Source organism: Phyllostomus hastatus, unplaced genomic scaffold (assembly GCF_019186645.2).
Source record: "Phyllostomus hastatus isolate PE091 unplaced genomic scaffold, TTU_PhHast_1.1 phas_contig_41, whole genome shotgun sequence".
Classification (NCBI taxonomy): domain Eukaryota; kingdom Metazoa; phylum Chordata; class Mammalia; order Chiroptera; family Phyllostomidae; genus Phyllostomus; species Phyllostomus hastatus.
The window spans coordinates 2,567,283-2,583,805 of NW_025333876.1; the positions used below are offsets into that span (position 1 = coordinate 2,567,283).

Here is a 16,523-nt window from a genome sequence, read left to right on the forward strand (position 1 = left end):
CTTCAGCCTGTGTCTTCGGAATGTGGGCATTCTTTGTAACAATCACTTTATTGGGGACAGCCGTCCCCTCCACCCTGCGGTGGCCACTTCCTGCGTTTTTATGGCCCGACTGCCAGCCACTGGCTAATTGTCCCGCCTTTCCAGCTGTGTCTCTGCTCTGGCCTAGAGAAAGGGCTCTGGACTGCCCACCCAAATGTTTTGGGGGTGGCCAGGGTTGCTCTGGCTGCAGGGGTCATGCCTAGCCCCAGAACTGGCCAGACTTCAGGGAAACCTTAGGCTCACTTTGGGTTGGAGGACTGGAGAAAGGAAATAATTGTGAAAACCAATCAGTTTCCTTCCTGGAAAAGGGGGCCTGTGGTAGCAGCACGGCCCCACCCCTGAGCCTCAGGTCTAGGCTGTTGGGTGAGGGGAAAGGAAACCAATAATGATGTCCTTAGACAAGTTCCACGGAGTGAAATTGTCCCCTCACATCTAAGCATACTACAGCGGTGGGATGGTGGAGCAATCTGAGAAGGGTGGAGGTGTTCTTTCCGATGCTGATGGTTTAGCCTCCGGCAGTTCTTTGTCAGGTGCTTATTCTAAGGCCTGCTGTGGATAGGGCAGCTCCTCCAGCCTCTGGGTGCAGGTGTGTGGCCCTGGGGGAATGCAGGTGCTACCTGCATTAGGGCCCCAGGCGGTGCTTTCTCTAAGGTGCTTGACAGCTTCCTCAGAGCCTTTTGGCTTGAGCTGAGAAGCACCCAGCAAGGTCAACCCCAAGCTTGCTGCTCAAGGCTCCTTCCAGCTAGTACCCCTGGTCTCCAGCTGGCTGCCCCACCAGAGAAGCCCTCAGCAAGTCACTCTGGAAGAAGCCAGCTTATTTGGAGAGCTTGGGGCTGGGCTTGGCCTGGGACTGAAGCTATGGTGGCCCCATGGAGCCAGGGCTAGAGCAGGCTTTTAAAGGCAAACAAAGGTGAGAAGAGGGACCCAGGTAAATAAAGTGTTAGGAAGACTACATGGGCAGCCATGACTCAGTCATCAAAGGGATTTCTCCCTGTCACTGACATCGTAGAGGTCATTCTACATTCCTCAGAGAAGGTCGGGGCTTCCAGAACCCAGCCTGGCAAGGGCAGGGGTGCAGAGGGGGATGGGAAGCAGGAGGCTCCAGAAGGGGCGGGCTGTTTCTCCAGGCAGATGAGACACTCCTTTAATCCACAGATCATTGACAGGGCTCCCTCCCTGCTCAAAGGTCCCCAGTGTTTGCTCCACCTTGGGGGACCCTGCCTTCCCCCTTATTTGTGGTTCCTGGAAACTATGGAGTCTGTGGCCCTTGTCACCTAGATAGGGCAGGCTGGCTCTATCTACCTTCACATGCAAGTCTACTTTCTAAATCCCTTTTAAGATCAGGGAAATTATCCAAATAGTGCACCATTCCCGACTCCCTCCTCACCCCTGCACAGGAAACCCTCACCCTGCATTGACTTGAGTTCCCAGGATAATTAAGGGACAGTGAGAAGAAAGAAAATGTCTGATAAAATTGTTCTGCTTGGCAATATATGCCGCTGTTGGGAAAGTGACTCAGACTTCACCGGAGTTTAGGGAGTTCCTCAGCCATTGCATCCAACCAGCACCCCCACACGTGTTCGAAGGAAGGCTTGATAATGGTTGGTTTGACCCCAGCGGCCCCACCCTAGCCTGCCACACAGCCCATTTAGCTAACCTCGCTGAAAAGGAAATGGATCAGAGTGTCCTCTCTGTGGGGCCTCCCCAGAGTCCACCATCTGCTCAGCCCCATCAGGCCACGTGGAGCTCGACGTGTTCATCCTGAAAAGCAGAGACGGACCACAGCCATCCAAAGCTGCCCAGGAGCAGGTCCGTCCCTGCCCAGTGGAGTCAGACTGAATGTCTGGTCCTCTCTACCTAAAGAAAAGTTCCTGAATTTGTAGGAGGTCATTGGTGTCCTCAGGGGCTGGGGTCCCAGACAGTGGGGAAAACAGCTGCCTTACTCTTCTCATGGAGGTGCCACCAAGCATTCAGATCAAGGCAAGCAATACCTCTTTTCCTGTTCTTCTATCCAAGATATATATATTCTCAAAGCCAGGAGAGCTGGGAAAATAAAGAGCCCCAGGAAAGGGCTTGGAACCTGGGGACAGAAATCTGGTTTGGCCCCCGAGAGAGAGGGACTTGGGGTGGGTTCTCACCACAGAGGAAAACCCTTGATGCTGGGAGAACAAGACTGTCAGGCCAGCAGTGGCTAGAGGCTATCACAGAGCCTTCAGTTACCATTTGTTCACTCGCCAGTGCCTCCTGCTTCCAGCGACCTTTGTGTAGCATATGAAAATATGTTCCTAGGAAGTCCTACACAGTAGGCTTTATGGGGCTGTGGGAAGGGGCTCCAGTAAAGGTTCAGCTCTCCTTGAGTCACTGGTCCCATTGGAAAGCTACTCTTCCTGGAGAGGAGACAGGGAACTTGGCGTCTGTGTAGCCCTTGCTTTTTACAAAGGAGAAATCAGAGGCCCAGAAAGGTTAGGTGACTTTCCCAAGACCACACAGCTAACTATTTCAGTCACTAAAATTAAATGAGTTGCTACAGTGCAGCAATTTTTCACCTGGGCACCAAAAAAATTTTTAAAACATGCAATACCTGACTATTTAGTCAGGGACACTGACCTCTTTTCCCATACATCATCAAGTTGTTTTTTTTTTTTTTTAAAAAGGCAACAGACAACACAACAATAGCCATCAGGTCGGCAAAAAAATATACTATTTTTTGGTGTGCTGAAGAATATTAGTAATTTATGTGTGCTGTGAGATGGAAAAGGTTGAAAATCTCTGCTACCATGCATTCTCTGTAATTCCGCGCCCATGTTCATTATTACTAAGGCTGCTGGTGCTGCCCTGGAAACACTGTCTCCCCAACAGGAGACCAAGGAGCACCCCAACTGCCCACCCCCACCCCAAACTCTGCCAGAACAACCCACTTCTTCCTTTAGGACAGGTCGAGTGATTTCTCCCATCCTATTGATTTCCCCCTTTCACAGGCACCTGCTAACTGCGGTTTATGAGTTTATTGGATGGTGACTTTTCCACAAATTCCATCTCAGATTTTTCTCCAGTTGCCAAAGAAGGTATCCATTTACTTTTGTCCCGCAGTCAATACTTTCTGAAAAGAGATGTTTATTTTTTAATGAAAACTGATATCATGTGGCTGTTCTCTGGAAATGTGTCCAAAGTAAAATGAGTAAAGGTTTTGCAAAGAAATTGTGCCGCCTTTCCCTTCCCCGGCTTCCCTTCGTCCAGCGTCAGTGTCCGAGGGGAGCATTTGGACACAGACCGAAAGCCTGTTCAGCGGGGAGGTGAAGAAAGCCCCCACTCGGGTTCCGGCTACACAGGTGAAAGCCCAGCTCCGTCGGGCCCGTGAATTCGTAACGGGAGCTATGGGAGCTGTCGGGTCCACTCATTCAGGCAACACCTGGGCTGGGCTTGAACATTTTAAGGGGACGTGAAGATGGACAAAGCAACGCCTGCTCAGAAGGGCATGTGCTTGTAGGGGCCGAAGGGTTTCGGATCCTGAATCCAGGTCCTCGGCCTCAGCGTTGCCATCGCGCTTTTGTAACGAATTGGTAAGTAAAGTATTATTATTCACCCTGAAACCTGCACCAACTACTTCCGTGCCCCCGCCACGCGCTGGGTGCGCTCTGGTCACCCAAACCTCCTCGGTGGGTGCGCACAGGCGGAGGTCCAAGTTCTCGCAGCGGTCCCTGTTGTCGGTTCGTCTCCCGCATCCTGCGCACCCGAGCGGAACCGAGAAAGCGACTCCGCCAGACCGAGGCCGGCGAGGCCCAGGAGCCTCATTGTTTGAGCCAAATTGCAGCTGGAGAAAACTGCACTGCCAGGCGGCCTGCGCGCGAGGAAAGGTCCCCTTGCCTCTGCTCCTCCCGGTGAAGAGAGTAGGAGCCACCGGCGGCTTCGGCCAAGGCACTTCCCAGCCCGGAGTCCGGCCCTCCCACCGCGAAGGCTCGGGCTGCTTTGAAAGAGGCACAGGGCAGCCGGCTCTCCCTCCCCTGCACCCACAGCTCCTTTGAAGGGGCGGACCCAGCGTCTTTCCCCACGCGTACTCCCTTATTTCTGCAGAAATAAACAATTTCCCCGACAGGCTTTGAACCGCTGAAACGTAGCTGTGAAATCGAGACACCAGGTCGTTCCTCAGAGGTCTAGATCACTTCTACACTCGTTCTAAAAACAGCGCTTGGAAGGCCTGCCTGTCTTAGAGTGAGCACATTCACAGAGGGAGCCCAGACTCTGTATTTGGGGGCCCATCTGTCTAAGAGCTGGACTCAGCCAGGGTTTGACAGGGTGCTTTGCAGCTACTGCGTGATTCTGAGTGTCCCGGCCAGCCTGTGGCACTTGTATCCTGGGCCAAGCAGCAGGTTTCTTGTGTATGGTATGTCAGGAAAACTGCCAAGTTACCCTGGCCAGAGAGAGACAGGCATCTAGCCCTAGGCACAGGGGCTCCACCATTGCCCCTGGGGCCTACAGCACAGATACCAAGTCATTGAGTTCCCTTTGTGGTTTGCACCTGACCTTCCTACCCCCGAGCAGGCATCAGGCACAGACCCCAGCTACAAAGATACTAGTGACCACAGCTCCCTCCCCTAGTCCCCCCACTTATGCCTTCACCCTTACCACTAACAGGAACAACTGTAAGATGGGAAGGGAGAATGAGGTTACTTGATTAAGATTCCAGTGTTCCTGGAGTGGCTTCTTTCTGTTGGATTCAGCCCCAAACAAGGGTGTGGCCACACAAGCCAGATCACTTTGTATGGGAAAGAAGGTATTCTTGTTGCTGTTGCTGCTGCTAACCCAGACCAGCCGGTCCCAGCGGGTCACTAGTGGAGGTTCTTGTCTGTAAGAGGACCAACTCTGCCTTCACTTCCAGCGTGTTGGTGATGGGGAGGGTACACGTGGCTAGTTTCTCCTCTGCCAGAAGAAACATAAGTAGCAGTTGTTGGCGTCTGTTAGATCTTCCAGTGTGTGTGGCAGAAAGACAGAAAGACAGAGAGAAAGAGGAAGGGAGGGAGGGGGGAGAGAGAGAGAGAGGGAGAGATGGGCTCCTCCTGCATGAGTGGACACTCTGGAGACCCAGGCATGACACACTCTGTTGAGCCGACCTACCTTGGCCAAAAACATTTCTTTGGGCAATGCTTTTCTTCCATTACCCACTGTATCAGCGCTATGGCGTTCAATCTTCATCCCACAATATCCGGCACTGCTCAATAAGTATTATTAAATTATTAATTTTTATTGTTAATTTTAAAAATGACTAATGGGTTTCCTGGGCAGCCTGAAGTTCTGAGGAGCCCACCTCCAGGAGAGACCTGTCGCAAGGGACGCCTTCCCAGCTCTGGCCTGCCGCGGTGCTCTCTCCCACCCATCTTTCCCACACTCGGCGACCTCCGCGCGGCGCCTGCACCGCAGACTGAGACCCCCCGCTTGCTTTCCTTGCACGGGCTCCTCTCCCTGCCCCCAAGTGAGAACGCTGCTCCGCTCACTCGTAAATGTTGGTGCAGCAAATAAGGTGAGAGGAAGGGAGAAAAAAAAACAAACAAACAGGCAAACCCCAATGGAATAAAAGATTAATTCTCCGTTCGTTTTGCTTGGCAGCTCCAGCTTAGCAGGAAAGGGTAGGCAGCCAGAGCTGGATAAGCGCTTTGGAAACCACAAAAGCTGGTGGTGTCAACGATCTGCAAAGGGAGTGAAGACGTGAAGCAGTGAGCTGGATAAATGGGGCAAAGCACGAAACTACATAGATATTTTGGCAACGCGTACGGATGTGGGGAGGTGAACAAAAGGGCTCATTATTCGTATGATTGCCTCAGTCCTCCCCTCCTTTGTGTGCGCTTGTGGACACGGTCTGGGACTGTACCAGCCTCCCGCCCAGGGCGCACCGTGCAGGGTCGCGGTCTCCGCGCATCCTGGGCCCGGGCGCGGGCAGTAGCTACAGTCGGGCGGCAGGGTCCACGCCGAAGAGGTCGGCGAGCCGCAGGCGGCCAATCTTCTTCACCTCGCCCAAGGCTGTGCGCAGCTCCAGAGCAGACGGGCAGCGCAGCCGGCGCTCCAGCTCGCGGAACACGGTCTCCCGGTCGCTGAGGCGCGCGGCGAGCACGAAGGGGAAGCCAAAGCGCGCGCGGTACTGCGAGTTGAGCTCAGCCAGCCTTAGCCCCTCGTTGGCACCCAAGCTCATCAGGCCCGCGACGCTGTGCTCCCGCTGCGACTCCGCAGTCAGCGTGCCCTGATGCAGGTCGTGGCCCGCCAGGTCCGGGTAGCAGCGAAGGACGCCCTCCTTGCCTGCGGAGAAGCACAGACACACCGGCGGGAGCCCGTTACCACAGCGCTGACGCAGAGGAAGGGACTCTACCGTCTCCCCTGCCCCGAGGAGGCTTCGGTTGGGAACCGAGGCCCCCGGGAGATGATGAGGGGCAAAAAGGAGTATCCTGGAGGAACAGGGGCTTCCATTGCACTCGCCCCCCAAACATATCTGGACCTTTGCGTCCCTCCGCCTCCGCTTCTTTCGGCCTCGCTAGGACCCAGGGGCGGGGCGGGAAGTGACAAATTTGTCCTTTGAGACCTTAGGGCAAGAAGAGCGGAGGGGGTGAGGCTGCTGAGACTCGGAATTTACAACTTGCTCGGGAGGGAGCAGAGACGCGATAAGGAGCCTGAGCATTTCGTGTCTTTTCAAAGTCCTTTGCTCTCAGGGGGACTTTGATGTCGAAGAGGGCTGGACGGAGGCCTGAGGACTTCCTGCAAAGGCCCAGGAACGGGGTTCGTTCTGTTCCAAAGGAGAAGGACGAGGAGGGTCCACGGGGGTAACATCCATGGGGCGTGGCAAAATGCCCAGGGTTTTGTGGCCCTTCTAGAATCAGGCCTCCAAAGAGCCCTGCAGATGATTAACTGGGGGGGAATTCCCGCCAGAATTCTGCAGCCCTTTGAATGAAAGAGGCTTTCCTCCTTTCAGGAAAACAGCACACACTCACCACCACACACCCTATCTGAGGCTCATTCCCCTTTCTCAGCGGTGGATCCCAAGTAGACCGCGGAGCAACATTCTTTCCTACTCCCCTGGAAGTGAAATGGGACTGAGTGTGATGCCTGGGAGTTAAATCCCAACCCAGGGGTTTTCTCGGGGACCTGGCCACTCTTTCCACTTAGCTCTCTAGGGGGGATTGGAAACCTCAGAGCCACAATCTGCACAGCGAGAGTGTGTGGCTGAATTTGCTGAGCAGTTGTAAGGAGTAGAGACAACTCATCTATCTAAAACACCGTGCCCAATGCCGGCAGAGTTCAACGGCCACTATTCTCATAGTAAACTCGTAAATGACTAAGGCAGGGCCTGAAGCATCTGACTCTGGCACTGGGGATAGGCAAGGGGTTCTACTGGAAAAGGTGATCATTTAAAATCCCCCTTCATTGTGATGCAAATACCCCTTTACTCAAATTTTATCATTTCTGACCAATTAAAAGATGATTGTGATTGCTCTATCTAACTCATGGACCGGAGTCCTGAGCAGTGAGAAGAACTGTGGGGGACCACCTGCATTTATGAGAGGATTCAGTGGAGGCTCAGAAAAGGTTAGGAGACTCCCCATGGTCACCTAGCCAGAGGCTGATCGCACCTGGACTCTGGACTCCAAATCCTGAGCATCTTTTGGGGCACTGACTGCCTCTACAAGGTTAGGGGCAGTTTAAAAGGAAACCCATTGTCACCAATAATTCCACGTCTATATCACCATGGTTTTAGAATCCCTCTCACGAGCTTTGCCCCTTGGGCCCTGCAAAGAGAAGATGGTGCTTTCTCATTTCCTGCATCCAGCCCTGTCCAGGTGGTGTGAAAATGTAGATGTTAAAATTGGTGCCTGGGGGTCCTCCTCCCCATATCCCTGAATCAGAGCTGGCTGTGTCACGAGACTACTGAATCTGTTTCTGCTCCGCATCCCCTCAGCCCTGGGACCCTCAGGCCACTAGGCTGGGAGAGGGGAAACTTCAAGTCCGGGGTGACTCGGCAGGTCCCCACCCATCAGCTCCCACTCTGCGCCCCATCTTTGCATATTCAGATTTTCAAAGCAGCCTCTAGGGAAGAAGGCTCGGAGGAGGGGGAGCAGCCCCAGTCCTTTCTCAAGACTCCTAGTCTCTTTGCTTCCCTTCCTCCTATTTCTTAACTTTTCAGAGGCTCAGCTCTAGCTTTAGGACAGTAATTAGTTACCTGTGGGAGACCCCGGTGTGGGGGCAGGGCCTGTCCCCTTACGGCCTCACTGTCCTGCATGGGCCCCACCTGCCTCTTGTCTTCTTGCCTTTGCACCTTGCTTCTAATTCCCCTGGGTTTGTCTCCTCTCTTGAAAACACTGCCTGGGGTTAATGTTTGCCTAGAACTGAGCCTGTGTTTTCCACTGTTTGCAGGAGGAGAGAAAGGAAGATGAGAAAAGGGGAAGAGCACAGGGAAGAAGAGACTGAAAACTAAACTGGAAGATACACACACACAAACCTCAGCTGCAAGAAATAGAACCTGATGAGGGGTCCTGTCGTCTGTCTTTATTGCCCCAACCCAGGGCCATCAGGGGATGGCCCTGATCCAGTCCCCCAGCCTGCAGCAAAGCTTCTGTTCCCCTCCCAACGCTGCACCCTGGAAGCACTTCCAGCCCTGGCCTGAAACTCCAGAGTAGCAGGTACTTCCCACCTCCCTGCCTTCAGTCCTGCAGATCCTCCCACTTGGAATGCCAAACTTCTAACCAGACACTTGAATGCCCCTTGGTTCTGAGGGCCATTTCAATTCTGCCTGTTCTTTTGCCACTCACTCCCTGTGCCACTGACATGCCATGTGTAGAGATGTGGATATGTATTGTTTGCTGCAGTCATGAGACATGTATCTATGCATTGGAAGAATTCCTAGCATAGAGCTGATACTCTCTGTTCCAATAAAAGAAGACAGGGCAGGCTACAGTGGCCACTGAAGAGCAGGCAATTGGATTAAAAATCTGTTCCAGTCCACTTGTGTCCCTACATCTGTGCCAAGTAGTGTGTGCACCTTCCTCGTACAATAGATCATCTAGTCCCTCGGGCAAAGACTGACCTCTCCACTGGTGTTCTTGAAGCCAGTCTCCCTTTTCATCTCAAAGACTGCAATTTCAAACATCAATTTCTCTTCCTTCAACTCATCATTGATATACAAACATGCCACAGAATCACTCATCCCATAAACAAAATCGAATCCCTCTCTTGAGTTCCTCTTGTCCTCTAGCTTCTCCCTGAGTCTCTGCTCCTCCTTGTAGCAACACAGGGAAGCTAGTGTCTACGCAGGATCTCCACTTCTTCACTTCCCACCCCAGGTTCACTCTACTAAGCTTTCAGCCCCACCCATCAACAAATCTGCATTCATCAAGGGTGTCACAGAAGATGGACATTTTGCCTAAACCCATGACAAGGTCTCTGGCCTCTTCTCTTACCTCTTTGGGAGCATGTCACAGGGTTGGCCCTCTTTCCCTCTTGAAGGGTTACCATCATTTGCCTACTTTCACCATCTTGCTCGGCCAGATTACTACTGAAGTACCAAGGACCCACATCTCCCCCCTTCTGTATTTACACTGATGCCCTATGTTTTCTCATCTAGTCCCATTGCTTGAGAGGCTATATAAGGTCTTTGGTGACACTCAGATCTATGCCATCCCTCAGCTTTTCACTGAGTGCCTTTTTTATGGCCCACCTGAACCTGCTATATTTTCATCCAGGTGAATACCAGGCATCTCACACTTAACCAACTCCCGTTCTCCACCTTGTCCTCTGGATTATTTTTTTAAAGATTTTAATTAATTATTTTTAGAGAGAGGGGAAGGGAGAGAAAAAGAAAAGGAGAGAAACATCAATGTGTGGTTGCGTCTCACATGGCCCCCACTGGGGACCTGGCCTGCAACCCAGGCACGTGCCCTGACTGGAGTTGAACTGGCAACCCCATGGTTCACAGGCTGGCACTCAATCCTCTGAGCCACACCAGCCAGGGCTCGTCTGGATTCTTGTCTTCCTCATTGTAGAAAGCAGTGCCCCCACCCACCCAGTTGCTCAGACTGAAAACTTAGGAGTTATCCTTAATTTCTCTTAGATTTTGACCTGCCTTCCCCCAACAAATTTCAAACACCCGTTGGCTCTAATGCTAACATCTATTTTGAGAATCCGGCCACATCTGTCCTTCTTCAATCCTTGTCCCAAGACCTCTCACTTTTACTACCACAGCAGCTCTGCTCGCTGACCTCTCTCTCCTCGTATTTCTCCATTTCTCACTACTCTCCAGCCATCTTGATCTTTCGGTGCCCCCAAATGCCAGAAGTCTCAGGCTCCTTTTCTCAGAGTGGCCTTCTCCTAGATCTTTGACGGCTTCCTTCTCATCCTTTGGTTTTAAACTCAAATATCATTTTCTAAGGAAGACCTCTTTTTATGTATTTTCTATAATAGTACATATTTTCTTCTAATAGTTCCTAGAACCTGAAATTATTTATTTATGCTAATTCTGTCTCTCTTCGCTGGAATGTAAACTCGTTGAAGGCAAGGACTTATCTTGGTCACTGTTCCAATCCCCAGTGCCTGGGACAATTTCTGGGGCTAGTGGGCACTCAAGAAGTATTTGTTAACCAACACATCACTCTTGGGAAGGAATTTAATATATTCTTTGACAGAACACATTTTAATAGCCTCTTCTACCTTATAGCCTGCATTCAAGGGATTTATTAGTATCTAACTTCATTAATTCAACAAGTCTGTTTTGAAATGAGTATTAAATAATGAATTATGCCATTACTGCAACTGTGAGATGCCACGAAGAGATGCATGATTAACTCTATCATAACAGTTTTTTTGCACTTTGATTTTTAACACAAACCAGTGTTTGTGCTGAACTAATTCATTATTGGCCCCACGTGTTTCACCATTCTTCCCTCTGCTATTGCCACTCCCCTTTCCTGGAAATCAGGAGGTTGGCTTCAAAGGAAGCTTTGCCAATTATTGCTAGAGCTAAATATTAATCCTGGACTGCCATCTACTGGCTAACAGTCATCATAGCATAATCTAAATGGATTATCAATGGATTGTCAACCTTGGTTTACTGTAAAAACAGGATCTTCAGTTTTCTGTTAGTGGTAGAGTATTTTCTTAGATTATTCAAAACAAATGTTTGATGAGGTAAATCACCACAGCCTGCACATCTCCTCAAAGTCGCTTTTAGTTTTAGGATACAAAGACTATTACCCCCAGCTTGTTTCTTGCTATTCAAGGAATAAGGCTAGACTGTGCAGGAAATCCCCTTTTATTTGACTGTTTAAACAACCCAAATGAGGTCTGTGGCATTAAGCATTTATTTTAATTAAATAAATTAGTAAACAAATTAATAAAACCCCTAGAAATTGTTTCTAGGCTTTGCTTCTGACTCTCTGGAAGAATCCTGCATAGGTTGCTGGGTTGACCATCAGGGGTTGAGTCCCAGTCCTGCCCCTTTCTAGCCGTGTGTCCTTGATCACATTACTTAATGTCTCCGTGCTTGAGTTTCCACTGCTGTAAAGTGGACATAATAATGATAACACTTTTTTTTATAAATTACTATGAGGTTCAAATGAGTTAACAAATGCAAAGTGTTTGGGAAAGTGTCTGAAACACACTGATAGTAAGGGTTGAATACATTTTAACTACTGTTATTATTATTACTTTGCTAGCCTCACCTATCGGGGATCATTAAGGTGATTAGATGTGGAGCCACCACCCAGGCAGCAGGAGGCTCTGCTCCCAGCTGCCTGCCTAAGACAGGTGTGGATGCCAGCATCGGGCTGAGAAGCAGGCTCCACTAGCAGAGAGGTCCCTTAACTAGAACTTAACTAACCTTAACTAGGGCTTCTAGACCAACTGGTTGGAGTGACTGCTGGTAGGAAAGAAGACCGATATAGGGAAATTTTAATTTCATTATCTAAGCTCCTGGAACAGAGCAAACTCCAAATAAATGTAGAATAACTGATAAAGCAATGAATACGAGGCTGAAGTTATTTATGCTGTCACAGCATTCTCTCTAAATACATTCCTTCCCTGGCCCTACCTCCACTTTGGGTATTGAGACAGATAATAGGATTTTCCTCCTCCTTTTTTTTTCCCTTTTCCTGATAGAGCATAAATGTCATTCATAAAGCATTCATATGCTTTAAAAATCATTTCCCCTCCAGATTCGGAGATTCTCATTTGGCCTCATCCATTTCCCACCAGACATTTTGAACCTGGGCTCCCAAGGCCTCTTGCTCTCTCCAGCTTGCTCTGCAGGCCTGGCCGACTGTGCTGGTGGGTCATCAGTCAGAGGGCCCTGTGGTCCGTCAGCTCCCCTAGCACCTGAGCACAGTGATGGAGGGAGAGCTCAGCTTTGGAGAGGCTCTGAGAAATGGGTGTCAACATGGCCCCGACATTTCTATTAGTTTGATTTTGTAACACTCTCCTCCACTCTTCCTAGATGTGCCTAAAAGGAATTAAAATGAGCTTCTTACTTGTGAGATGTTCGTCTGACAATGGGAAACCATCCCAGATGTTGAAGGCCTAGGCGGATAGGTGGATAGGCGAGACTGCCAGCCTCGTGGAAGCAAGGAGAGGGTCAGCTCTCCCTCCCCACCCAGGTCTCTGTGGAAGGCCCCTCTGTGAAGGCAGAGCTTGCCCGCCCCCCCCCCCCACCGCCTGTCCCTTCAGTTCCATCCAGCTGTCTCTGAAGAGTTATCTAGACAATCTCTTTGGCCTCTAAATCCCTGTGAGGCTGAGTCACTTGGGGTTTGCCTAAACCCCACACCCAGAAGTGCCTCATTTTCTCTATCTACCCAGAGAAAATCAACAACTTCCCTTTCTCCAGAGGAATTCATCCCGAATTTTTGTCTTTTCTTCCTCATTCCCCTCTGGGAGAAGCTGATTTGAATGTATTTACTTTCCTCAGCAGTCTAGTCAAACTGGCCCTTTTTGGTAAAAAACGTCAGCCACGTGCTCTTTCCCCTGGGCTCTTAAGATATCCTGATACGGAGCAGTCTTCTCTCCCGAATACAGGACACTCCCAAAGTGAACGCACTCAGCTGAAACAGATAGGCCTTCCGACCGGCCTTTGGCCTCTTGAGCCCCGTGAGGCCCCATTCTCTTTCCTCATGACCTCACAGCTTTAACATTTAACAGCCGCTTTACCGGAGCCAATATACGTTCTTTTACCTACCTTTTGGCTTAACACCTTGCAAGTGCTGGATTTCCATTTACTAATTTTAAGGAAACTTAGTGGCCCTTACAATAAAAATAGCTAAATAAATATAGCAATTATAACTAACTAAAGGAGCTAAACATGTTTTGATAAGAATATTTGCAACCCCTTTGTGGGGAATCTCAGAATATAATACTGAAGTCTTACCTGACTGTGGCAGAGCATCAATAAAGGCAGAAAAGTGCCTCGCTAAATCTTCCCAGTCAGAGAACGGGCTCTGGGACCACACAGCAGCTGCTATCAGAGGACATCTCTCAATGACATTCCCAAACACTTCCATGAATTCTCTGAAGTCCATGGAGTTGACCTTCCCCATGTCCATTGCTTGCAGGCAGCGGGACACTCGGCCCCTTTCTTGCTGAGTGGCAGCAACTCTGCTCACCAGGTTGTATTTGCTGAACGCACAGTTTTTATGCAACATCCGGTTGGCATGTTTCAAATGCCTCTGGAGCAGTAGGTCCTGAGAAGTTGTGTAATGAGCAAACACAGGCTAAGGATTCTAATCCAGGGAGTGACAACCTCTGTGTGGTAAACATGTTCAATCAAACTGTTTCCACCATCAAAGCCACAGTGGCCATATTTCACTCTCAGCATTTGAGCCACATACAGTTTTGGTGTCAGTAACATTTTAATGTTGACATATCCAGGATAAGTTTTCCCTGAGAACTTCAAAGACAGGTCACAAGTCAACCCACTTGGAATTTCATTGCCCACCTATTGTTGCTGCTGTGGAGGGCAGGTAGTATGTTTTACTCTTTCTCTGTATCACAAATGCTTCACACAATAAGTATTTAGTAAATGCTCATTTAACAGGGGACCTAGAACAGTGCCCATGGTGGGCTGGCAATAATCTGTGGGCTGAATTAGTTGATCAAATGACCATATAGATTAATTGTCACCCTCATATTATTCACAGACAACCCCCCAGAAACACTGTGGATGATAAAGTAAAGAAAAGGAGGGGTCAGAATTTAAAAATAAAGATATTGCAATTTCCCTTTAGAACCAAAAATGCAAACATATTTCCGAAATTTATATTAGCTACACATTTGCTTCCATCTGAATCAAATTCAAAGAGAGAGCAACTGCGTTAACATTAAGAAAGCAGTCGCTTTAGTCCCTGTGGTCTGTGAGAGACAGTAGTACATGGGACAACCTATCACGGCTACAGATTTTATCCTAACTCTGTTGAAATGTCCCAGCCCAGGTCTCACCCTCACTACCTGGGCCGAGGTTATGACTGAAGGATGGACCTCATCCCTTGAAAAGAAACCAATGAAATTTGCTTTTCAAAGGGGAAAATCTGGTGCCAGAAGTACCACCATTACTGATCTTGTCTTCAACATGAAGGATGCTATGAAGATTAACACTTATATGTCACAACCTACATATACGTAAAAACACGTAGGGTCCAGTGGAATGCATGCTGCTTCAGGGTCCTGACCTGCTCTGCCACCTACCATCTGACATCTGGCAAGTTAGTGAACTTTTCTGTACCTCAGTTTCTTTGTCTGTAAAATGAAGATCATAATAGCATTTGCATCATGGGATTTCTGCAAAGGTTAAATAAATTAATGTACTAAAGTGCTTCAAGTGGCTCCTTTGCATAGCACTACCTGGGTGTTGGCTAATATAACATTTTCTATTACAGTCTCTCCATTAGGCTAATTCTATTCTATTCTAGAATAGAATTCTAGAATAGAATTCTAGAGGTTATGACTGAATTCTATTCTAGAATAGAATTTTCTCTATTTCCCATTCTGCCACCACAGTCACGTGGACTTTCCCTTGCCCCTGAGGCTCTGCCACAAACCCAGGTGACAGTCCAGTCACCACTTTGTGCCCTTCTCCCCCCACCGCCGCCCTGAGCCTCGGTGCATCCTGGAGCCAACCTGTGCAGTGCCTGCAATGTCAGAGTGGGCCCTGGGGAAAGGGAAGGTGTGGTCTGTCTATGGCCCCACAACAGTCCACCCAGCTCCCCGCCCTGATTCCTAGACTCTGGGTGACTGGGGAAAAGATGGAGCAGCAACTGAGGAAGAAGGGGGTCCTGGCTCCACTGTGTTTGTCCCCCACCTACTTGCCTGACCCCCTTACCATTTCCTCTTATCTCTGTACACCAAGGGTCTCCTTGCCCTCATAGGAGCTTCTGCCTGGGGCGTGGAGTCCAGGGAGGGGTCTGTTCTTCTGATAGCAGAGGGAGATAGACATCAGCATTTACAGGTGGAAGAGGCTCAGGCTCACACGCCTAGAAATGCTGATACACCTGGTGGGAAGGGCTGCCTCAATGCATTTTTGGCACAGACCAGAAAGCTAACCTCCTTCTGTTTTATTTTTTTTTAATTTTATTAAATTTACTGGGGTGACATTAGTTAATAAGATTACGTAGGTTTCAAGTGTACATTTCTGTCACACATCATCTGTATGTGTGTTCACCACCTAAAATCAAGTCTCCTTCCATCACCATTTATCCCCAACTCTGCCCTCTTCCACTTGCCCCCACTGGCATTTCCGTCTGGTGATCACCATATTGTTATCTGTGTCTACGAGTTTTTGCTTCTTTGCTTGTTTGTTTGTTTGTTTGTTTGTTTGTTTTCTTCACCCCTTCACCTTTTCCACCTGCTCCCAACCCTCTTCCCTAAATCTCCTTTTATTTCATTCTGTCAATAATACAGGGTCTGGCAGAAGGAAGGCCTGCTTCACTGTGGTTGGTAGGTGATAATACAGGTGTAATAATTTGTCATTTTAATTTGAACATTTCACCTAAAATACCATATGGTGTGTGTGATATTGTTATGTTACAGAATTACATGCTTATGATTTAGTAATAAAAGATTTTGTAATAAAGAGGCATTATTTATGCTGGACCCTGTATAATAATAGAGCCCCAAATAACCTACAACACATGAAACTTTAAGATACCAAGGTTAAGGAATGAAGTAGTCATGGATATGGAAACAACTCTGACAAAAAACCCAAATTACTAACATGGAGCTAACACGGCAGCCCACACCTCAGAAGCTCCCTGGGGCTCACCTTTTCCTGTCTGGCTCTCACCAATCAACTCAATCAGCGTAATGTAAGGTGGTCAGAGGTGAGGCAATTTTCATCCATAAAGATGAGTTGTTGAATTGCATAAAAGCATAAAGCTGAGTTGTTGAATTGCATGTGAGAAATAGGTAAACTGGTGGTATATGAATTATATATCCAAAAACTAGGTTTGTAAAAGTTAGTTTATATATAAATGTAG

General features: G+C 48.9%; 1 protein-coding gene across 2 annotated transcripts; it reads right to left on the reverse strand.

Annotated features, from left to right (window-relative positions):
* Positions 1 to 5,257: 5,257 nt before the first annotated feature.
* On the reverse strand, positions 5,258 to 13,672 carry URAD (ureidoimidazoline (2-oxo-4-hydroxy-4-carboxy-5-) decarboxylase). 2 transcript variants are annotated; one of them, XR_006786404.1, is made up of 3 exons: positions 13,424 to 13,672; positions 5,925 to 6,324; positions 5,258 to 5,720 (listed from the first exon to the last, which is right to left on the reverse strand). XR_006786404.1 is itself a non-coding variant. In XM_045844821.1 (2 exons), exons 1-2 carry the CDS (start codon positions 13,596 to 13,598, stop codon positions 5,975 to 5,977), a joined length of 525 nt encoding a protein of 174 aa, XP_045700777.1. In that variant the 5' UTR covers positions 13,599 to 13,671; the 3' UTR covers positions 5,258 to 5,974. The 2 variants fall into 2 exon arrangements, 1 of the variants encoding a protein (XP_045700777.1); XM_045844821.1 differs by having other exon boundaries at positions 5,258 to 6,324; positions 13,424 to 13,671.
* Positions 13,673 to 16,523: the final 2,851 nt, after the last annotated feature.

What these genes read in the sequence shown, in the direction of transcription:
- URAD (XM_045844821.1), bottom strand. Translation starts at nt 13,598, where the DNA reads ATGGACATGGGGAAGGTCAACTCCATGGACTTCAGAGAATTCATGGAA. An exon ending in TGATGCTCTGCCACAGTCAG is followed by an intron (nt 6,325 to 13,423) that starts GTAAGACTTCAG and finishes GCTTCTCCGCAG; the next exon opens with GCAAGGAGGGCGTCCTTCGC.